At 37.7% G+C, this 24,907-nt stretch overlaps 1 protein-coding gene across 7 annotated transcripts in view; it reads right to left on the reverse strand.

Annotated features, from left to right (window-relative positions):
- Positions 1 to 1,583: 1,583 nt before the first annotated feature.
- The window catches only part of LOC306901208 (E3 ubiquitin-protein ligase CBL-like), a 28,688-nt gene continuing 5,364 nt past the window's right edge, over positions 1,584 to 24,907 (reverse strand). The window contains exons 6-15 of one of the 7 annotated variants that reach the window (XM_079468804.1): positions 24,762 to 24,849; positions 24,407 to 24,538; positions 23,511 to 23,696; positions 23,116 to 23,262; positions 22,904 to 22,947; positions 22,657 to 22,706; positions 22,365 to 22,442; positions 21,538 to 21,566; positions 2,950 to 3,490; positions 1,584 to 2,876 (exon numbers count right to left, since the gene is read on the reverse strand). In XM_079468804.1, coding sequence (XP_079324930.1) covers positions 3,434 to 3,490; positions 21,538 to 21,566; positions 22,365 to 22,442; positions 22,657 to 22,706; positions 22,904 to 22,947; positions 23,116 to 23,262; positions 23,511 to 23,696; positions 24,407 to 24,538; positions 24,762 to 24,849 — 811 coding nt within the window. In that variant the 3' untranslated portion in view covers positions 1,584 to 2,876; positions 2,950 to 3,433. Of the gene's footprint in view, positions 2,877 to 2,949; positions 3,679 to 21,294; positions 22,443 to 22,656; positions 22,707 to 22,903; positions 22,948 to 23,115; positions 23,263 to 23,510; positions 23,697 to 24,406; positions 24,539 to 24,761; positions 24,850 to 24,907 lie in introns of those variants that run through there. The other 6 variants (XM_079468803.1, XM_079468802.1, XM_079468805.1 and 3 more) reach the window with 6 other exon arrangements.

Here is a 24,907-nt window from a genome sequence, read left to right on the forward strand (position 1 = left end):
AGAAATAGCACTGCTGAACCACTGTAAAGGAAGGTGTGCGTACGTTGTGGATATATATTAAAAGAAAAGACAGGATGTCACGAAATGGTTTTGACAGAACCCAGATGCAGGCAGACGAGGGGTTAAATATAAATGTTTAATAAATAAAACACCCGCAATGGGGAAAAAACAAGCACAAAAAACACTAGCAAACAAAAACTAGAAACAAACACCTTCCACGAGGGGGACAAAAACAAAACAAGAATCTTTAGCAAAGATAAATAATTCCACAAACTGTAACAGGAACCAGGTAATCCAATAACAGGGGGATAATACTGTGCACTCAAGGCATCAGTGTTGGACATAGAGACAATAGATATAAGACAAAGACAATGCACCAACACTGAACAGAGCGAAACTGAGACCATATAAAGGGAGACACTAACGAGGAGTGATTACATGGGGAGAGTGGTGACAGCTGATGGGAATGAAACCCTAACGAGGTGAATTACAAAACAGACGATGGGAATGAAACCCTAATAAAATCACAGGAGATAGGAGGGTGGGGCTGAGAGACATAACAGGAAGACACGTGGCATTAAGTAACAACATAAAGCCACATGTCTCCACACATAACACAACAGAAACCCGAAAGACGTGGCAATGTCATGACTCTGCCCAGGGAGCTAGAAAGCTCGAGACAGGAAGGACAGAGTCCTAACACAGGATCCATGCAAAATGGAATCGCTTATATAGTTTTTGTAATTGATGAAGGCCAAAATTTACAATTACGATTCATTTTCGATTAATTGCACAGCCCTAATATACATACAGTATATATATATATATATATATATCAACCAGTATATTTGAAGTGTAGTCCTGTGTAGAATTATACTAACACATTAAATATCAAAACTGTTCTCATTACTCATTAGAACTCATTCATTTACATGATTTAAAATAGTGTAAATTAACTATGAGAAATGGAAATGATACTGTACAAGATAAGTGCAGTTACCTAGCTGTCATAAATTCTGTCCTCTTTACTCTGTGTGTCTGATACAGTATATTGCTACATTTGACCTTAATAGATTAATTGTGATGAAACTCTGTTCATGTTCAAAGTGGAGGTAACATGCTATGTCATGCATTCTGACTTCTTTACACTGTTGAACGTACTGGCTTCTGGTGCCTAACATGGTTAAATTGTTAAAAAACGAGTTGGACGTATGACGCAGTATTTATGGGCTTGATACACTCCCACACACACTTTCGGAAACAGGGACCCTATTCCGATATTGAAGTTTAGGTGTCTGTTAACAGCATTTCAGTGATGGATGTTACATAAAAAGTGGATCTGGAGATCGTTTGAAAATTATAGATGGCACGATCCCAGAAACTGCGTGTGATAACTGATCTTTTACTTGTTTTACCATCTTGTACTACTTTTAACATATGGGATATCAGATGTAACTGTAGGTATTATGTTTTGATAAAGAAAAGGTAAAATACATAAAATGTTTATGATTAACCAATTTCTTGAGGTATCACCCTGGGATGTGTCGGGGAAGTTATCCTAATGAATACACTCAGGTCTTTTTCAAGATAAGAAATTTTACTTCTGATAAAGTCCCCACCTAGAACACATTCTACACACAATTTAAAGATTAAAGATGCCAACATCTCTATCAGCTTTAAAGATATACGGATAACCAGAGAATCACGCTGCACAACAACAGAGTAAAATAACAGTTGACAAGACAAAGGAACAGGATGTGTACAAATCCTGTTACTGAATCCTGTTGACAAGGTCGATGGCTGAGAGTGACTGCAAATACGGGACAGGTGAGGGAGCATGGATGAGCATGGGAAATGGAGTCCTGGGGCAAACAAAGGGAACCGTGACAAAAACAGATAAGCCTACATAGAAATGCTCAAATCTGTCTCATCTGTACATTGGAATAACCTATGAATAAAACAATAAAATTATATTAAAAATACACATAACAAAAAACTTTAAATGAGATAAGAAATTTAATAATTTTAAAGCACTTCTTGATATAATGTACATTTACATTATTAATTTTGAAAGATGCATATCCAAATCAGCTTTAACATTTTGTCAACATGCTAAACAGTACTGGTAGTTTACCAGGACATTTTACTAGTAGGACATGTTTCTGTGCTGTTACTTTTTTAGTATTTTAGCTATGTAATGTGCAAAGGCGATTGTCTTGGTTGCGTTGAGTTCAATGGCCAGTGCACTTTCCAAAACCATAAAGTCCTGTCCATCTCTATCTAGGCTGTTGATGAGAAAAATTTGTGGTTCCTGCAGTTTTGCCCTCTGAAGTTCTCTGGTATATTGTGCCCGAAGCCTATCAAGCAATTCGGTCTCAGCACAGAACAGATCTCCTAGAGCCTGTAGATGACAGTCTATTTTTGTCTGGACCAAGAGGAAATGCCTCCGTAACTCAATGACAGCTCTGGCTAGTCTTACATGCCGTGCTTCCTGCCAGTCTGATACGATGAGGATGAAGAAGTCATGATCACGCAGATCTTGCTTCATGTCATACATTGAGGCCATGAATTCTTCCACGCCAGATATGTCCCAGAACCGGACACCTTGGTATTCAGAACTCACTGCTGGGTTGCCGATGAACGCTGATGCTGCACCATATATGTCTTTCTCCATTCTAGTTAAGGCCTTTACAAAAGTAGATGTTCCAGACCCCGTCTCACCCAAAACTGCAACATCCAGCTGATAGTGATTCAGGGCCTCCAGAACAGCTTTGACTTTCACAGCTCCAAAGCCTGTTTCTTTATACATACTGTGTAACTTTGCGACATCGTCCTCTTGTATTTTTCCAGTCTTTTGGACATGTTGTGTAGCATACCTAATGTAACAAAACATGCTAAAACGTTTCATCTTTACTGTAAATTGTTTTTAACATGAATTTACAAACTTACCCTGCTGTAAACCAACGATGAAATATTTTGTCCAGGAAACTTACAAACAGTTCAGCCCTAATTTGAGGAACATCATTCTTGAAACTGTCCATGAACCTGGGCATCTCATAATTCAATGGCTCTTGTGCTGAAACTAGGAACACTTGGTTGTCCAGGTTCTTCTCCTTCAAATGCTTCTCACAGTCCTCTTTCATTTTTTCCAATGCATTTGCTTCAGAGAAGTTACGTTTCCGTCTTTGGGACCGAATGTCATTATCGATTTTGGATCTGATAACATAAAACGGCTTCTTTTGTTGCGAAATTGTGTCAACCAAAAGCATGTTGTTTTCTCTGACTCGCTCAGATAGGACTACTATAAACATGTCATATAAGTCAAGGTTCATTGTCTTTACATAACTCTTTGATTTAAAGGAGGGTGTTCCCATGCCTGGAAGATCCCACAGTCTGACCTGGGGGACATTCGGATGCTGATACATATTTGCTTTCATTGTGGTTTCGGTAGCTCCGGTCTCAGCTGCCCCGACATCATCAGGATGCAGTCCTAGGAATACATTGATAAGGGAAGACTTTCCAGAACCAGACTCTCCAGTCACAGCGACATCTATCTTAAAACGGTCATACAGCTGCAAAAGATTTGTAATCTTTTGCGGAATTTGTGAAGGGCTTTCAGAGGCAAACAAGGCCTTGATTTTGCCAATGCAATCTTCTGGAATTTTTTCTGGATGAAGTCTATGGAGTAATGAGTAAAAAAAACAATTTCAAACAAGAAAGAAAAGTCTTGTGGTTTCATTATTTTTCCGCTCATACTGATTATTTCGATCGGACATGTGATGCTAATGTCATTCTGCCCTGCCTGTTTCTGTCTTGTCTCTAAAATGTATATTGTGTTTTAGTTACATTTTTTAGACTTTAGCATTTTCAGTTTAGTGAATTAAGTGCTAAATGTGGTATTGAAAGCATGCACTAATAGGCCTATTGTTGTTGTTGTTGCTAGTCAATTTCATGACACTGTTGATTAGGCTATATGACGTCAACATAGCAGTGTCCAGGGGAGACGATGTTTATAACAAATAAATAAAACTGTTAAAGAAGACTAGCTTGTTTAAACTTATCTTTCCACGTAATGAAGCTTTTAATTATATTTTTTAAAAACCTTTATTTTTAAGTGTAAACCTAAGCTAAAAGTTATATAGCCTAAATAAATACACTTGTAAAATGTCACTTGTAAAAACCTTTCTTAGTAAATTGACTAGGACGACGGCATGAAGGACAGCGTACATACATTTGAAAGGACTAAAACCGTCATTCGTGAAATAAATCGGGAACTATACGACGAGAAACACAAGAGCAGAAACCGCAGCGCTACGTCAGTACCGCGGTCAAGCCAGCCGCAGTTCGAAAATACACGGTCAAGCCAGCCGCAGTTTGATTAATTATGCGCGCATACTTCGTAAACTACGGTAATTTCTAGAAACACCGCTTTTAAAGCTTTATTTAAATGCGGATCGTCTGTGTGTCTCCTCAATATTATATATTGCGTTTTACGTTTAGAATTTCCGTAATTGAAGAACATTTTTATCAGAATGTTTGCTTATGCATGTTGTGAAAGCAATGTCTCCGTCTGCAACTTTTGTTTAACAGTTACTGTTACTGATATTTCCATCAAATAAAACGGGTTAAAATTGTTTTACCTGTAGCCTACTCCTGTGAAATTATTTTTTTAATGTGTATCCTATAGTAAATGTGTTGTAAGTGTCTAAATGATTAGCTACAAAATGCAAATACATTATTTTAATACAGTAACATGAATTTGTACAAGTTTAACTGTGTAATGGCTTTTGAAAGCGTATTATAGCGTTTTGAAAAACCATGCTTTCATACTATAATGACTTATAACTAATGGTAATGGTTTACTGTAGCATTTGGGAGAAATTGTCATTTATCCAATTTAAATGCCTATAGAAACATGATTTCCAATAAGTTTCACAAACGGATGGTCGGATCCTGTAGGGGGCATCCCATACTATATGCACACCATATATGGACTTATTTTACTGTGCCGTTTGGGAGAAATAGTCATTTTTCCACTTTAAATGCCTATAGAAAAATGATTTCAAATAAGTTTCACAAACGGATGGTCGGATCCTGTAGGGGGCATCCCACACTATATGCACACCATATATGGACTTATTTTACTGTGCCGTTTGGGAGAAATAGTCATTTTTCCACTTTAAATGCCTATAGAAAAATGATTTCAAATAAGTTTCACAAACGGATGGTCGGATCCTGTAGGGGGCATCCCATACTATATGCACACCATATATGGACTAATTTTACTGTAGCATTTCAGAGATATTGTCATTTTTCCTCTTTAAATGCCTATAGAAACATGAATTCCAATAAGTTTCACAAACGGATGGTCGGATCCTGTAGGGGGCATCCCACACTATATATACACCATATATGGACTCATTTTACTGTAGGATTTCGGAGAAATTGTCATTTTTCCACTTTAAATGCCTATAGAAACATGATTTCCAATAAGTTTCACAAACGGATGGTCGGATCCTGTAGGGGGCATCCCATACTATATGCACACCATATATGGACTAATTTTACTGTAGCATTTCAGAGATATTGTCATTTTTCCTCTTTAAATGCCTATAGAAACATGAATTCCAATAAGTTTCACAAACGGATGGTCGGATCCTGTAGGGGGCATCCCACACTATATATACACCATATATGGACTCATTTTACTGTAGGATTTCGGAGAAATTGTCATTTTTCCACTTTAAATGCCTATAGAAACATGATTTCTAATAAGTTTCACAAACGGATGGTCTCTTCCTCTAGGGGGCATCCCACACTATATGCACACCATATATAGACTCATTTTACTGTAGCATATGGGAGAAATTGTCATTTTTCCTCTTTAAATGCCTATAGAAACATGATTTCCAATAAGTTTCACAAACGGATGGTCGGTTCCTGTAGGGGGCATCCCACACTATATGCACACCATATATGGACTCATTTTACTGTAGCATATGGGAGAAATTGTCATTTTTCCTCTTTAAATGCCTATAGAAACATGATTTCCAATAAGTTTCACAAACGGATGGTCGGTTCCTCTAAGGGGCATCCCATACTATATGCACACCATATATGGACTCATTTTACTGTAGCATTTGGGAGAAATTGCGATTTCCCCAATTTAAATGCCTATAGAAACATGATTTCTAATAAGTTTCACAAACGGATGGTCTCTTCCTCTAGGGGGCATCCCACACTATATATACACCATATATGGACTTATTTTACTGTGGCATTTGGGAGAAATTGTCATTTTTCCACTTTAAATGCCTATAGAAACATGATTTCTAATAAGTTTCACAAACGGATGGTCGGACTCTGTAGGGGGCATCCCATACTATATGCACACCATATATGGACTCATTTTACTGTAGCATTTGGGAGAAATGGCGATTTTCCCAATTTAAATGCCTATGGAAACATGATTTCCAATAAGTTTCACAAACGGATGGTCGGATCCTGTAGGGGGCATCCCACACTATATATACACCATATATGGACTAATTTTACTGTAGCATTTCAGAGATATTGTCATTTTTCCTCTTTAAATGCCTATAGAAACATGAATTCCAATAAGTTTCACAAACGGATGGTCGGATCCTGTAGGGGGCATCCCACACTATATGCACACCATATATGGACTAATTTTACTGTGGCATTTGGGAGAAATTGTCATTTTTCCACTTTAAATGCCTATAGAAACATGATTTCCAATAAGTTTCACAAACGGATGGTCGGATCCTGTAGGGGGCATGCCACACTATATGCACACCATATATGGACTAATTTTACTGTGGCATTTGGGAGAAATTGTCATTTTTCCACTTTAAATGCCTATAGAAACATGATTTCTAATAAGTTTCACAAACGGATGGTCTCTTCCTCTAGGGGGCATCCCACACTATATATACACCATATATGGACTTATTTTACTGTGGCATTTCAGAGAAATTGTCATTTTTCCACTTTAAATGCCTATAGAAACATGATTTCCAATAAGTTTCACAAACGGATGGTCGGATCCTGTAGGGGGCATCCCATACTATATGCACACCATATATGGACTAATTTTACCGTAGCATTTCAGAGATATTGTCATTTTTCCTCTTTAAATGCCTATAGAAACATGAATTCCAATAAGTTTCACAAACGGATGGTCGGATCCTGTAGGGGGCATCCCACACTATATGCACACCATATATGGACTAATTTTACTGTGGCATTTGGGAGAAATTGTCATTTTTCCACTTTAAATGCCTATAGAAACATGATTTCCAATAAGTTTCACAAACGGATGGTCGGATCCTGTAGGGGGCATCCCATACTATATGCACACCATATATGGACTAATTTTACTGTAGCATTTCAGAGATATTGTCATTTTTCCTCTTTAAATGCCTATAGAAACATGAATTCCAATAAGTTTCACAAACGGATGGTCGGATCCTGTAGGGGGCATCCCACACTATATATACACCATATATGGACTCATTTTACTGTAGGATTTCGGAGAAATTGTCATTTTTCCACTTTAAATGCCTATAGAAACATGATTTCCAATAAGTTTCACAAACGGATGGTCGGATCCTGTAGGGGGCATCCCATACTATATGCACACCATATATGGACTAATTTTACTGTAGCATTTCAGAGATATTGTCATTTTTCCTCTTTAAATGCCTATAGAAACATGAATTCCAATAAGTTTCACAAACGGATGGTCGGATCCTGTAGGGGGCATCCCACACTATATATACACCATATATGGACTCATTTTACTGTAGGATTTCGGAGAAATTGTCATTTTTCCACTTTAAATGCCTATAGAAACATGATTTCTAATAAGTTTCACAAACGGATGGTCTCTTCCTCTAGGGGGCATCCCACACTATATGCACACCATATATAGACTCATTTTACTGTAGCATATGGGAGAAATTGTCATTTTTCCTCTTTAAATGCCTATAGAAACATGATTTCCAATAAGTTTCACAAACGGATGGTCGGTTCCTGTAGGGGGCATCCCACACTATATGCACACCATATATGGACTCATTTTACTGTAGCATATGGGAGAAATTGTCATTTTTCCTCTTTAAATGCCTATAGAAACATGATTTCCAATAAGTTTCACAAACGGATGGTCGGTTCCTCTAAGGGGCATCCCATACTATATGCACACCATATATGGACTCATTTTACTGTAGCATTTGGGAGAAATTGCGATTTCCCCAATTTAAATGCCTATAGAAACATGATTTCTAATAAGTTTCACAAACGGATGGTCTCTTCCTCTAGGGGGCATCCCACACTATATATACACCATATATGGACTTATTTTACTGTGGCATTTGGGAGAAATTGTCATTTTTCCACTTTAAATGCCTATAGAAACATGATTTCTAATAAGTTTCACAAACGGATGGTCGGACTCTGTAGGGGGCATCCCATACTATATGCACACCATATATGGACTCATTTTACTGTAGCATTTGGGAGAAATGGCGATTTTCCCAATTTAAATGCCTATGGAAACATGATTTCCAATAAGTTTCACAAACGGATGGTCGGATCCTGTAGGGGGCATCCCACACTATATATACACCATATATGGACTAATTTTACTGTAGCATTTCAGAGATATTGTCATTTTTCCTCTTTAAATGCCTATAGAAACATGAATTCCAATAAGTTTCACAAACGGATGGTCGGATCCTGTAGGGGGCATCCCACACTATATGCACACCATATATGGACTAATTTTACTGTGGCATTTGGGAGAAATTGTCATTTTTCCACTTTAAATGCCTATAGAAACATGATTTCCAATAAGTTTCACAAACGGATGGTCGGATCCTGTAGGGGGCATGCCACACTATATGCACACCATATATGGACTAATTTTACTGTGGCATTTGGGAGAAATTGTCATTTTTCCACTTTAAATGCCTATAGAAACATGATTTCTAATAAGTTTCACAAACGGATGGTCTCTTCCTCTAGGGGGCATCCCACACTATATATACACCATATATGGACTTATTTTACTGTGGCATTTCAGAGAAATTGTCATTTTTCCTCTTTAAATGCCTATAGAAACATGATTTCCAATAAGTTTCACAAACGGATGGTCGGATCCTGTAGGGGGCATCCCATACTATATGCACACCATATATGGACTAATTTTACCGTAGCATTTCAGAGATATTGTCATTTTTCCTCTTTAAATGCCTATAGAAACATGAATTCCAATAAGTTTCACAAACGGATGGTCGGATCCTGTAGGGGGCATCCCACACTATATGCACACCATATATGGACTAATTTTACTGTGGCATTTGGGAGAAATTGTCATTTTTCCACTTTAAATGCCTATAGAAACATGATTTCCAATAAGTTTCACAAACGGATGGTCGGATCCTGTAGGGGGCATCCCACACTATATGCACACCATATATGGACTCATTTTACTGTAGCATATGGGAGAAATTGTCATTTTTCCTCTTTAAATGCCTATAGAAACATGATTTCCAATAAGTTTCACAAACGGATGGTCGGTTCCTCTAAGGGGCATCCCATACTATATGCACACCATATATGGACTCATTTTACTGTAGCATTTGGGAGAAATTGCGATTTCCCCAATTTAAATGCCTATAGAAACATGATTTCTAATAAGTTTCACAAACGGATGGTCTCTTCCTCTAGGGGGCATCCCACACTATATATACACCATATATGGACTTATTTTACTGTGGCATTTGGGAGAAATTGTCATTTTTCCACTTTAAATGCCTATAGAAACATGATTTCTAATAAGTTTCACAAACGGATGGTCGGACTCTGTAGGGGGCATCCCATACTATATGCACACCATATATGGACTCATTTTACTGTAGCATTTGGGAGAAATGGCGATTTTCCCAATTTAAATGCCTATGGAAACATGATTTCCAATAAGTTTCACAAACGGATGGTCGGATCCTGTAGGGGGCATCCCACACTATATATACACCATATATGGACTAATTTTACTGTAGCATTTCAGAGATATTGTCATTTTTCCTCTTTAAATGCCTATAGAAACATGAATTCCAATAAGTTTCACAAACGGATGGTCGGATCCTGTAGGGGGCATCCCACACTATATGCACACCATATATGGACTAATTTTACTGTGGCATTTGGGAGAAATTGTCATTTTTCCACTTTAAATGCCTATAGAAACATGATTTCCAATAAGTTTCACAAACGGATGGTCGGATCCTGTAGGGGGCATGCCACACTATATGCACACCATATATGGACTAATTTTACTGTGGCATTTGGGAGAAATTGTCATTTTTCCACTTTAAATGCCTATAGAAACATGATTTCTAATAAGTTTCACAAACGGATGGTCTCTTCCTCTAGGGGGCATCCCACACTATATATACACCATATATGGACTTATTTTACTGTGGCATTTCAGAGAAATTGTCATTTTTCCTCTTTAAATGCCTATAGAAACATGATTTCCAATAAGTTTCACAAACGGATGGTCGGATCCTGTAGGGGGCATCCCACACTATATATACACCATATATGGACTCATTTTACTGTAGGATTTCGGAGAAATTGTCATTTTTCCACTTTAAATGCCTATAGAAACATGATTTCCAATAAGTTTCACAAACGGATGGTCGGATCCTGTAGGGGGCATCCCATACTATATGCACACCATATATGGACTAATTTTACTGTAGCATTTCAGAGATATTGTCATTTTTCCTCTTTAAATGCCTATAGAAACATGAATTCCAATAAGTTTCACAAACGGATGGTCGGATCCTGTAGGGGGCATCCCACACTATATATACACCATATATGGACTCATTTTACTGTAGGATTTCGGAGAAATTGTCATTTTTCCACTTTAAATGCCTATAGAAACATGATTTCTAATAAGTTTCACAAACGGATGGTCTCTTCCTCTAGGGGGCATCCCACACTATATATACACCATATATGGACTTATTTTACTGTGGCATTTGGGAGAAATTGTCATTTTTCCACTTTAAATGCCTATAGAAACATGATTTCTAATAAGTTTCACAAACGGATGGTCGGATCCTGTAGGGGGCATCCCCCAGTATATGCACACCATATATGGACTAATTTTACTGTAGCATTTGGGAGAAATTGTCATTTTTCCACTTTAAATGCCTATAGAAACATGATTTCCAATAAGTTTCACAAACGGATGGTCTCTTCCTCTAGGGGGCATCCCACACTATATATACACCATATATGGACTTATTTTACTGTGGCATTTGGGAGAAATTGTCATTTTTCCACTCTAAATGCCTATAGAAACATGATTTCCAATAAGTTTCACAAACGGATGGTCGGATCCTGTAGGGGGCATCCCACAGTATATGCACACCATATATGGACTCATTTTACTGTAACATTTGGGAGAAATTATCATTTTTCCAATTTAAATGCCTATAGAAACATGATTTCTAATAAGTTTCACAAACGGATGGTCGGACTCTGTAGGGGGCATCCCATACTATATGCACACCATATATGGACTCATTTTACTGTAACATTTGGGAGAAATGGTCATTTTTCCACTTTAAATGCCTATAGAAACACGATTTCTAATAAGTTTTAAAAACGGATGGCCAAAATTGTCATTTTTCTGCTTCAAAAGTTATAGACACATTAATTATAAACTGAAAGGTACATTCTCTGAAGAAATTGTAAAGTGGTGCTAATGTGGCAAAATGCTGGTGTTGGGCTAGGGGGATGACCATTCAAACCACTAGTGAAACAGCCAACCCCCATGTCTCTACGATGTTCTGATGCAAAGATGAAGGTTTTGCTATTGGCCCTAACAGTTGCTAAGCTAAGCTGTTTGGTTGCCATGGGCGTGGCTTGGCATTAAACAATTTATAAAACTCTGAGGTATAACTGAAATTAACCAACTCCCATGTCTCTACGATGTTCTGATGCAGAGATATACATCTTGTAAAATAAGTAAACCTATTTGGTTGCAATGGGCGTGGCTTAAAAGCTCCACAATGATCCTGTGACAGACCAATTGAATGCCTGAGTCAAATGAGACCACCCCCTTGTCTCTACGACACTGTGTGGACAAGATATCAATGTGGGCCATTTATAATGGAAGTCTATAGGATCGGTTGCTAAGTCCATGTAAATGGCTACTATGGGCGTGGCTTCATATCTTTTTGAAGTTCCTGGGATGCTGATTCGTTGCCTGGTACTGCTAAGTTATATCATGCGGGACATTTTAACTCCTTATATGGGCATCCATTATAGTCAGTGGGGCTTTTTGGGGGGGCTCGTACACACCAGGGGTGCAACTTACACCCCATTGTGAGGTATGTTCTTAAAGGGCCTGCCAGCCTCTTCAAATGTCGTTACCAGCATGTTTCTCAACGAAATTCTCACTCGGAGCTACGACCCGCCGAAATTTGTCGTAAAGTTAAGTCAATGGGATTTTTGGGGCGAGTTTTTGCCCCCCTATCATACCCCCTACGCCTGATCGCTTATAAAAGTCATAGCTCACCATTCCTCAATAAGCTAGACGATTTGTTACGACTAGTTACGGGCTGAAAAAAAATGTCACAATAATAATTATTTGTGCATATTGTGTGGAATGCCCCCTACAGGAAGAGACCATCTGTTTGTGAAACTTATAAGAAATCATGTTTCTATAGGCATTTAAATTGGGGAAATCGCAATTTTTCCCATATGCTACAGTAAAATGAGTCCATATATGTTGTGTATATAGTGTGGGATGCCCCCTACAGAGTCCGACCATCCGTTTGTGAAACTTATTAGAAATCATGTTTCTATAGGCATTTAAAGAGGAAAAATGACAATTTCTCCGAAATGCTACAGTAAAATGAGTCCATATATGGTGTGCATATAGTGTGGGATGCCCCCTACAGGATCCGACCATCCGTTTGTGAAACTTATTGGAATTCATGTTTCTATAGGCATTTAAAGTGGAAAAATGACAATATCTCTGAAATGCTACAGTAAAATTAGTCCATATATGGTGTATATATAGTGTGGGATGCCCCCTACAGGATCCGACCATCCGTTTGTGAAACTTATTGGAAATCATGTTTCCATAGGCATTTAAATTGGGAAAATCGCCATTTCTCCCAAATGCTACAGTAAAATGAGTCCATATATGGTGTGCATATAGTATGGGATGCCCCCTACAGAGTCCGACCATCCGTTTGTGAAACTTATTAGAAATCATGTTTCTATAGGCATTTAAAGTGGAAAAATGACAATTTCTCCCAAATGCCACAGTAAAATAAGTCCATATATGGTGTATATATAGTGTGGGATGCCCCCTAGAGGAAGAGACCATCCGTTTGTGAAACTTATTAGAAATCATGTTTCTATAGGCATTTAAATTGGGGAAATCGCAATTTCTCCCAAATGCTACAGTAAAATGAGTCCATATATGGTGTGCATATAGTATGGGATGCCCCTTAGAGGAACCGACCATCCGTTTGTGAAACTTATTGGAAATCATGTTTCTATAGGCATTTAAATTGGAAAAATGATAATTTCTCCCAAATGTTACAGTAAAATGAGTCCATATATGGTGTGCATATACTGTGGGATGCCCCCTACAGGATCCGACCATCCGTTTGTGAAACTTATTGGAAATCATGTTTCTATAGGCATTTAGAGTGGAAAAATGACAATTTCTCCCAAATGCCACAGTAAAATAAGTCCATATATGGTGTATATATAGTGTGGGATGCCCCCTAGAGGAAGAGACCATCCGTTTGTGAAACTTATTGGAAATCATGTTTCTATAGGCATTTAAAGTGGAAAAATGACAATTTCTCCCAAATGCTACAGTAAAATTAGTCCATATATGGTGTGCATATACTGGGGGATGCCCCCTACAGGATCCGACCATCCGTTTGTGAAACTTATTAGAAATCATGTTTCTATAGGCATTTAAAGTGGAAAAATGACAATTTCTCCCAAATGCCACAGTAAAATAAGTCCATATATGGTGTATATATAGTGTGGGATGCCCCCTAGAGGAAGAGACCATCCGTTTGTGAAACTTATTAGAAATCATGTTTCTATAGGCATTTAAAGTGGAAAAATGACAATTTCTCCGAAATCCTACAGTAAAATGAGTCCATATATGGTGTATATATAGTGTGGGATGCCCCCTACAGGATCCGACCATCCGTTTGTGAAACTTATTGGAATTCATGTTTCTATAGGCATTTAAAGAGGAAAAATGACAATATCTCTGAAATGCTACAGTAAAATTAGTCCATATATGGTGTGCATATAGTATGGGATGCCCCCTACAGGATCCGACCATCCGTTTGTGAAACTTATTGGAAATCATGTTTCTATAGGCATTTAAATTGGGAAAATCGCCATTTCTCCCAAATGCTACAGTAAAATGAGTCCATATATGGTGTGCATATAGTATGGGATGCCCCCTACAGAGTCCGACCATCCGTTTGTGAAACTTATTAGAAATCATGTTTCTATAGGCATTTAAAGTGGAAAAATGACAATTTCTCCCAAATGCCACAGTAAAATAAGTCCATATATGGTGTATATATAGTGTGGGATGCCCCCTAGAGGAAGAGACCATCCGTTTGTGAAACTTATTAGAAATCATGTTTCTATAGGCATTTAAATTGGGGAAATCGCAATTTCTCCCAAATGCTACAGTAAAATGAGTCCATATATGGTGTGCATATAGTATGGGATGCCCCTTAGAGGAACCGACCATCCGTTTGTGAAACTTATTGGAAATCATGTTTCTATAGGCATTTAAATTGGAAAAATGATAATTTCTCCCAAATGTTACAGTAAAATGAGTCCATATATGGTGTGCATATACTGTGGGATGCCCCCTACAGGATCCGACCATCCGTTTGTGAAACTTATTGGAAATCATGTTTCTATAGGCATTTAGAGTGGAAAAATGACAATTTCTCCCAAATGCCACAGTAAAATAAGTCCATATATGGTGTATATATAGTGTGGGATGCCCCCTAGAGGAAGAGACCATCCGTTTGTGAAACTTATTGGAAATCATGTTTCTATAGGCATTTAAAGTGGAAAAATGACAATTTCTCCCAAATGCTACAGTAAAATTAGTCCATATATGGTGTGCATATACTGGGGGATGCCCCCTACAGGATCCGACCATCCGTTTGTGAAACTTATTAGAAATCATGTTTCTATAGGCATTTAAAGTGGAAAAATGACAATTTCTCCCAAATGCCACAGTAAAATAAGTCCATATATGGTGTATATATAGTGTGGGATGCCCCCTAGAGGAAGAGACCATCCGTTTGTGAAACTTATTAGAAATCATGTTTCTATAGGCATTTAAAGTGGAAAAATGACAATTTCTCCGAAATCCTACAGTAAAATGAGTCCATATATGGTGTATATATAGTGTGGGATGCCCCCTACAGGATCCGACCATCCGTTTGTGAAACTTATTGGAATTCATGTTTCTATAGGCATTTAAAGTGGAAAAATGACAATTTCTCCGAAATCCTACAGTAAAATGAGTCCATATATGGTGTATATATAGTGTGGGATGCCCCCTACAGGATCCGACCATCCGTTTGTGAAACTTATTGGAATTCATGTTTCTATAGGCATTTAAAGAGGAAAAATGACAATATCTCTGAAATGCTACAGTAAAATTAGTCCATATATGGTGTGCATATAGTATGGGATGCCCCCTACAGGATCCGACCATCCGTTTGTGAAACTTATTGGAAATCATGTTTCTATAGGCATTTAAAGTGGAAAAATGACAATTTCTCCCAAATGCCACAGTAAAATTAGTCCATATATGGTGTGCATATAGTGTGGGATGCCCCCTACAGGATCCGACCATCCGTTTGTGAAACTTATTGGAATTCATGTTTCTATAGGCATTTAAAGAGGAAAAATGACAATATCTCTGAAATGCTACGGTAAAATTAGTCCATATATGGTGTGCATATAGTATGGGATGCCCCCTACAGGATCCGACCATCCGTTTGTGAAACTTATTGGAAATCATGTTTCTATAGGCATTTAAAGTGGAAAAATGACAATTTCTCTGAAATGCCACAGTAAAATAAGTCCATATATGGTGTATATATAGTGTGGGATGCCCCCTAGAGGAAGAGACCATCCGTTTGTGAAACTTATTAGAAATCATGTTTCTATAGGCATTTAAAGTGGAAAAATGACAATTTCTCCCAAATGCCACAGTAAAATTAGTCCATATATGGTGTGCATATAGTGTGGCATGCCCCCTACAGGATCCGACCATCCGTTTGTGAAACTTATTGGAAATCATGTTTCTATAGGCATTTAAAGTGGAAAAATGACAATTTCTCCCAAATGCCACAGTAAAATTAGTCCATATATGGTGTGCATATAGTGTGGGATGCCCCCTACAGGATCCGACCATCCGTTTGTGAAACTTATTGGAATTCATGTTTCTATAGGCATTTAAAGAGGAAAAATGACAATATCTCTGAAATGCTACGGTAAAATTAGTCCATATATGGTGTGCATATAGTATGGGATGCCCCCTACAGGATCCGACCATCCGTTTGTGAAACTTATTGGAAATCATGTTTCTATAGGCATTTAAAGTGGAAAAATGACAATTTCTCTGAAATGCCACAGTAAAATAAGTCCATATATGGTGTATATATAGTGTGGGATGCCCCCTAGAGGAAGAGACCATCCGTTTGTGAAACTTATTAGAAATCATGTTTCTATAGGCATTTAAAGTGGAAAAATGACAATTTCTCCCAAATGCCACAGTAAAATTAGTCCATATATGGTGTGCATATAGTGTGGCATGCCCCCTACAGGATCCGACCATCCGTTTGTGAAACTTATTGGAAATCATGTTTCTATAGGCATTTAAAGTGGAAAAATGACAATTTCTCCCAAATGCCACAGTAAAATTAGTCCATATATGGTGTGCATATAGTGTGGGATGCCCCCTACAGGATCCGACCATCCGTTTGTGAAACTTATTGGAATTCATGTTTCTATAGGCATTTAAAGAGGAAAAATGACAATATCTCTGAAATGCTACAGTAAAATTAGTCCATATATGGTGTATATATAGTGTGGGATGCCCCCTACAGGATCCGACCATCCGTTTGTGAAACTTATTGGAAATCATGTTTCCATAGGCATTTAAATTGGGAAAATCGCCATTTCTCCCAAATGCTACAGTAAAATGAGTCCATATATGGTGTGCATATAGTATGGGATGCCCCCTACAGAGTCCGACCATCCGTTTGTGAAACTTATTAGAAATCATGTTTCTATAGGCATTTAAAGTGGAAAAATGACAATTTCTCCCAAATGCCACAGTAAAATAAGTCCATATATGGTGTATATATAGTGTGGGATGCCCCCTAGAGGAAGAGACCATCCGTTTGTGAAACTTATTAGAAATCATGTTTCTATAGGCATTTAAATTGGGGAAATCGCAATTTCTCCCAAATGCTACAGTAAAATGAGTCCATATATGGTGTGCATATAGTATGGGATGCCCCTTAGAGGAACCGACCATCCGTTTGTGAAACTTATTGGAAATCATGTTTCTATAGGCATTTAAAGAGGAAAAATGACAATTTCTCCCATATGCTACAGTAAAATGAGTCCATATATGGTGTGCATATAGTGTGGGATGCCCCCTACAGGAACCGACCATCCGTTTGTGAAACTTATTGGAAATCATGTTTCTATAGGCATTTAAAGAGGAAAAATGACAATTTCTCCCATATGCTACAGTAAAATGAGTCTATATATGGTGTGCATATAGTGTGGGATGCCCCCTAGAGGAAGAGACCATCCGTTTGTGAAACTTATTAGAAATCATGTTTCTATAGGCATTTAAAGTGGAAAAATGACAATTTCTCCGAAATCCTACAGTAAAATGAGTCCATATATGGTGTATATATAGTGTGGGATGCCCCCTACAGGATCCGACCATCCGTTTGTGAAACTTATTGGAATTCATGTTTCTATAGGCATTTAAAGAGGAAAAATGACAATATCTCTGAAATGCTACAGTAAAATTAGTCCATATATGGTGTGCATATAGTATGGGATGCCCCCTACAGGATCCGACCATCCGTTTGTGAAACTTATTGGAAATCATGTTTCTATAGGCATTTAAAGTGGAAAAATGACAATTTCTCCGAAATCCTACAGTAAAATGAGTCCATATATGGTGTATATATAGTGTGGGATGCCCCCTACAGGATCCGACCATCCGTTTGTGAAACTTATTGGAATTCATGTTTCTATAGGCATTTAAAGAGGAAAAATGACAATATCTCTGAAATGCTACAGTAAAATTAGTCCATATATGGTGTGCATATAGTATGGGATGCCCCCTACAGGATCCGACCATCCGTTTGTGAAACTTATTGGAAATCATGTTTCTATAGGCATTTAAAGTGGAAAAATGACAATTTCTCCCAAATGCCACAGTAAAATTAGTCCATATATGGTGTGCATATAGTGTGGGATGCCCCCTACAGGATCCGACCATCCGTTTGTGAAACTTATTGGAAATCATGTTTCTATAGGCATTTAAAGTGGAAAAATGACAATTTCTCTGAAATGCCACAGTAAAATAAGTCCATATATGGTGTATATATAGTGTGGGATGCCCCCTAGAGGAAGAGACCATCCGTTTGTGAAACTTATTAGAAATCATGTTTCTATAGGCATTTAAAGTGGAAAAATGACAATTTCTCCCAAATGCCACAGTAAAATTAGTCCATATATGGTGTGCATATAGTGTGGCATGCCCCCTACAGGATCCGACCATCCGTTTGTGAAACTTATTGGAAATCATGTTTCTATAGGCATTTAAAGTGGAAAAATGACAATTTCTCCCAAATGCCACAGTAAAATTAGTCCATATATGGTGTGCATATAGTGTGGGATGCCCCCTACAGGATCCGACCATCCGTTTGTGAAACTTATTGGAATTCATGTTTCTATAGGCATTTAAAGAGGAAAAATGACAATATCTCTGAAATGCTACAGTAAAATTAGTCCATATATGGTGTATATATAGTGTGGGATGCCCCCTACAGGATCCGACCATCCGTTTGTGAAACTTATTGGAAATCATGTTTCCATAGGCATTTAAATTGGGAAAATCGCCATTTCTCCCAAATGCTACAGTAAAATGAGTCCATATATGGTGTGCATATAGTATGGGATGCCCCCTACAGAGTCCGACCATCCGTTTGTGAAACTTATTAGAAATCATGTTTCTATAGGCATTTAAAGTGGAAAAATGACAATTTCTCCCAAATGCCACAGTAAAATAAGTCCATATATGGTGTATATATAGTGTGGGATGCCCCCTAGAGGAAGAGACCATCCGTTTGTGAAACTTATTAGAAATCATGTTTCTATAGGCATTTAAATTGGGGAAATCGCAATTTCTCCCAAATGCTACAGTAAAATGAGTCCATATATGGTGTGCATATAGTATGGGATGCCCCTTAGAGGAACCGACCATCCGTTTGTGAAACTTATTGGAAATCATGTTTCTATAGGCATTTAAAGAGGAAAAATGACAATTTCTCCCATATGCTACAGTAAAATGAGTCCATATATGGTGTGCATATAGTGTGGGATGCCCCCTACAGGAACCGACCATCCGTTTGTGAAACTTATTGGAAATCATGTTTCTATAGGCATTTAAAGAGGAAAAATGACAATTTCTCCCATATGCTACAGTAAAATGAGTCTATATATGGTGTGCATATAGTGTGGGATGCCCCCTAGAGGAAGAGACCATCCGTTTGTGAAACTTATTAGAAATCATGTTTCTATAGGCATTTAAAGTGGAAAAATGACAATTTCTCCGAAATCCTACAGTAAAATGAGTCCATATATGGTGTATATATAGTGTGGGATGCCCCCTACAGGATCCGACCATCCGTTTGTGAAACTTATTGGAATTCATGTTTCTATAGGCATTTAAAGAGGAAAAATGACAATATCTCTGAAATGCTACAGTAAAATTAGTCCATATATGGTGTGCATATAGTATGGGATGCCCCCTACAGGATCCGACCATCCGTTTGTGAAACTTATTGGAAATCATGTTTCTATAGGCATTTAAAGTGGAAAAATGACAATTTCTCCGAAATCCTACAGTAAAATGAGTCCATATATGGTGTATATATAGTGTGGGATGCCCCCTACAGGATCCGACCATCCGTTTGTGAAACTTATTGGAATTCATGTTTCTATAGGCATTTAAAGAGGAAAAATGACAATATCTCTGAAATGCTACAGTAAAATTAGTCCATATATGGTGTGCATATAGTATGGGATGCCCCCTACAGGATCCGACCATCCGTTTGTGAAACTTATTTGAAATCATTTTTCTATAGGCATTTAAAGTGGAAAAATGACTATTTCTCCCAAACGGCACAGTAAAATAAGTCCATATATGGTGTGCATATAGTGTGGGATGCCCCCTACAGGATCCGACCATCCGTTTGTGAAACTTATTTGAAATCATTTTTCTATAGGCATTTAAAGTGGAAAAATGACTATTTCTCCCAAACGGCACAGTAAAATAAGTCCATATATGGTGTGCATATAGTATGGGATGCCCCCTACAGGATCCGACCATCCGTTTGTGAAACTTATTGGAAATCATGTTTCTATAGGCATTTAAATTGGATAAATGACAATTTCTCCCAAATGCTACAGTAAACCATTACCATTAGTTATAAGTCATTATAGTATGAAAGCATGGTTTTTCAAAACGCTATAATACGCTTTCAAAAGCCATTACACAGTTAAACTTGTACAAATTCATGTTACTGTATTAAAATAATGTATTTGCATTTTGTAGCTAATCATTTAGACACTTACAACACATTTACTATAGGATACACATTAAAAAAATAATTTCACAGGAGTAGGCTACAGGTAAAACAATTTTAACCCGTTTTATTTGATGGAAATATCAGTAACAGTAACTGTTAAACAAAAGTTGCAGACGGAGACATTGCTTTCACAACATGCATAAGCAAACATTCTGATAAAAATGTTCTTCAATTACGGAAATTCTAAACGTAAAACGCAATATATAATATTGAGGAGACACACAGACGATCCGCATTTAAATAAAGCTTTAAAAGCGGTGTTTCTAGAAATTACCGTAGTTTACGAAGTATGCGCGCATAATTAATCAAACTGCGGCTGGCTTGACCGTGTATTTTCGAACTGCGGCTGGCTTGACCGCGGTACGTCAGTCATACTTGTACAAAATGTATCGATTTTTCGTGTCTATAATCTATCATAAGAGAAGCCAGTCGGTATCACGTCAACCGTGACCGTACAACGAAATAAACATGACAAAAATAAACATAACATTTCGACATAACTTACCCAGCCATCGCTGCATTCGGTGTCAGTTTCTGTTTCCACGAAAGCGAAAGCAGTTATATTGGACCGAGGCAGAAAGGAAGGAGGGACATATCATAACATCATAATATATAAACAATAGGCTATTTTTAGCTGGTATTTATTATTGCATCATATGATATCTGTCAAATTCTCTGTTATCAATCAATCAAATACGATTTTTAACTTGGTGACAGATTTGCAACATACACACAGGATATAAATAAATGGACAAAAACTATTAGGCTACATATGAAGAGTTTGGTTCCAAAATGAGATTCCCTGGGGAACACGCATACTTGTAAAATGAATAGGCTATATCAGTATTCATTCAGTGAGCACAAGCAGTGAATGCTGTCACATCACTTATCTGAAAATGTCTCTTAAACATTAAGCTATATTGTAAACATAAATCTGGCAAGGATTTTAATAAACATTTTTACAATAACAGAGTTAACACCCCAGAGACCATAATTTCTCTAAAAATATTATTCATGTGCAGCATTTCTTAATAAAATAGTAAACATGAGGTAGAATAAAAAAGGTGCGTGTAAAAAATGTGATTAAGTCAGTTTGAAGGAGCAGATTTGCCAAATATGAGAAGCTGAACTGTGAACATATAGATTTGTTCAGAATTTGGTGATTATTGAGGCTATTCTCTACTGTCCAAAGTTCCTAATATTACACAACTGCCGAAAAAGGCCTGTTTTACACTCAGTCTGAGAGCGGAGACTATTTCTGATGTCACTATGAAGAGTCACTTTCTGGCTGTGTTGGTAAAACAGATGATGAATCCTCCACTCTGCTCTCACCATCTTTTACATTAGGCCTTCTTTTCTTGTCCTTTCTCTTTATAACACTTTCTGAAGGACCTTCCCAAGACACCCCACCTAAGAAAAATAAGGAAATTAACCGAGGAATGACGTGGGTTATTGACCTTGGACATTCAGCTGTACCCCGTGTAATAGCAACACTTACCACTAGATGGCAGTATAACAAAAGCAACGCCAAGGCGTTGAGCGTTTTAGGGCATGTCAAAACTTAAATGCATACAGTCATAAGTCGCGTATAATTTGCCAAAAGAACCGCAGTTATGATACTTACCGTGTGTGCTCGACGGTAAAGACGAGGTTTCTTCAGAGAAGTCCTCACTTCTGAAGGTAAGGTTGAATGGGATTCAAGCAAAAATATAAGCAATACTTTTAAGGCATTGATTTTTCCCTGCTTATATCAATCAAGTCTTTCACTTAACTACAACTATGTGGGTCTACAGTGGATGTGAACATCAAAACGCATCTGATAATTGTCTGATAATAAATGATAATTGTCATATGAAGATTGTTATGTTTACCTGTCTGCACTAGTTTGAATTGGCAGGAAACCGTGCTTTACTTTCTGGGAAAAGAATAATATAAGCTTCTTTGAGCAGAGCCAGACAGGTAATAATGTAATAAATATACATTGCCACGGTTCCCACTATAATAAGTGCTTAAACTGCAAACTATTATCCACTGAGGCCCATGCTCAGTATTAATTGTTAGTATTTATTATAGCCACACCCACCAAGCTGGACAGAGCCATGGCCTGAGCGCCTGTGTCCAAAGATTTCGAGCGTGGTTTGGGAGATGGACTGTGTGATACACTGTGTTTTGGAGGTAGAGGAGGAGGTGAAAGGCTGGCGCTGGGAACATGGTACTCGTCTTGTGATATCTGCAAAAGATAGGAAAGAAACACTGTATAGTCTAGGCTTTGTTCATGATAGATGCATTATTTCAGTTTATACAAATAAAAGAGATCATTAGGAAACAGTAACATCAGTACGATTGTGGTGTTTTCTGCAATTTATATGAAAGATGTTTTTTTTTAAGTTTTTCTGCAGAGGCTATATAGATTCATATTTGCATAAAACCTTATGAAACTTTTAATGCAAGACGTCATAAAAAGTCTGCAACATCCACCTTTTTCATACAAGCCAGTTTTTTCATCACCAGCTCTATGTCCTCATGATCGTCCTCCTCCTCCTCCTCCTCTTCCTCCCTTGATCCCTCCCTTCTGTCTCTGGCTGGCAGGTAGGGCTCAATGAGGATAGACTCTGTGCCTCTGATGTCACAGCGGCAGTAGGGACATGTGTGTCCGTCAGACTTCTGTTAATATGAGTGAATGTCACAAATTTTAATACGTATAACTACGTCACAAGAACCGAGGGGCTGTGCTGTATTGTACATTTACTCACACAGTGTATATAGTCATGTTCATTAAATACCATGAATCGTAACAGCCGTGGGTGCACGCAGTAATATCAATAGTAGCTTAGTGAGGTCACAGCTAGGCTATCCAATCAGCATCAAGAACCGGAAATTTTCTTTTTAAATTCACATACAATAATTGGAAAAACACAGGGCAACTACTACTTCATTAGTACATGGCACATCCTTACACAAATCTTACTTCTGACGGTGTACCAGTAAGCGTTGTTATTTGTAAGATGGTGCACTAGATTGTCTCAACATGTAGTCAAGTATGAAAATAGCCACACATATCTTATACTGATCAAACTCAGGCAGGATGCTTGGGCAAGAATGTGAGGTCATGCAGATTTGAACATTTGAACTGTGGCAAACACTACATTACACACAACGCTGGCTCACCACTGTGTAAATGACTGGGGAAAGGCAAACCACATTATGCTATTATGTTCTGTATAATGTTTTTATTATTATTTTTGACCAACAAGGCAAAGCTCATTTATGTTATATGAACTGTGTATCTTCCTGTGGTTTTTGGGTGTAACCTCACCATCAAACACGGTAGATCTAATGTTTTGAGCACAATAAGAATACGAAGAAGAATATACCTGCCATCCAGTCAGGCAGGGCTGGCAAAGCAAATGTCCACAGGGCTGAATGCGTGTGTCTTTGTCTCGTTCTGTGCAGATTTTGCATAGCTGAAAGGTGCTGCCGATCTCGCAGTATAACTCATACTGTTCCTGAAGAGAGAACAGATAAACGATCGATGTTGAGAAAAAAACATCTTGCATTTAAAAGAACGGTGTAAATCAGAAATAACATTTGCACAACATCCATAGTCTCTTTTTATTCCAAGTTTTGTTTTTGTTGTTGTTGCAAAATAAACCCCATAAGGGTAATAATCAAAAGTTAATATTCCAGAGAGGCATTTAGATGTATGTTCTTGTTTTTATAAATTGTTACCTCTGTTACTTTGACTCGACTTTTTTGAGTTGGACAGCACAGGCTGGTAAGGTCAGGGTTCACATCACGCCCATCAGGATATAAGTAGCTAAAAAAAAGGATTTTAACTTTTGATTTAATTGTATTTTCCTTTTAAACTACAGATT

This window comes from Barbatula barbatula, assembly GCF_947034865.1.
Source record: "Barbatula barbatula genome assembly, chromosome: 12".
NCBI lineage: Eukaryota > Metazoa > Chordata > Actinopteri > Cypriniformes > Nemacheilidae > Barbatula > Barbatula barbatula.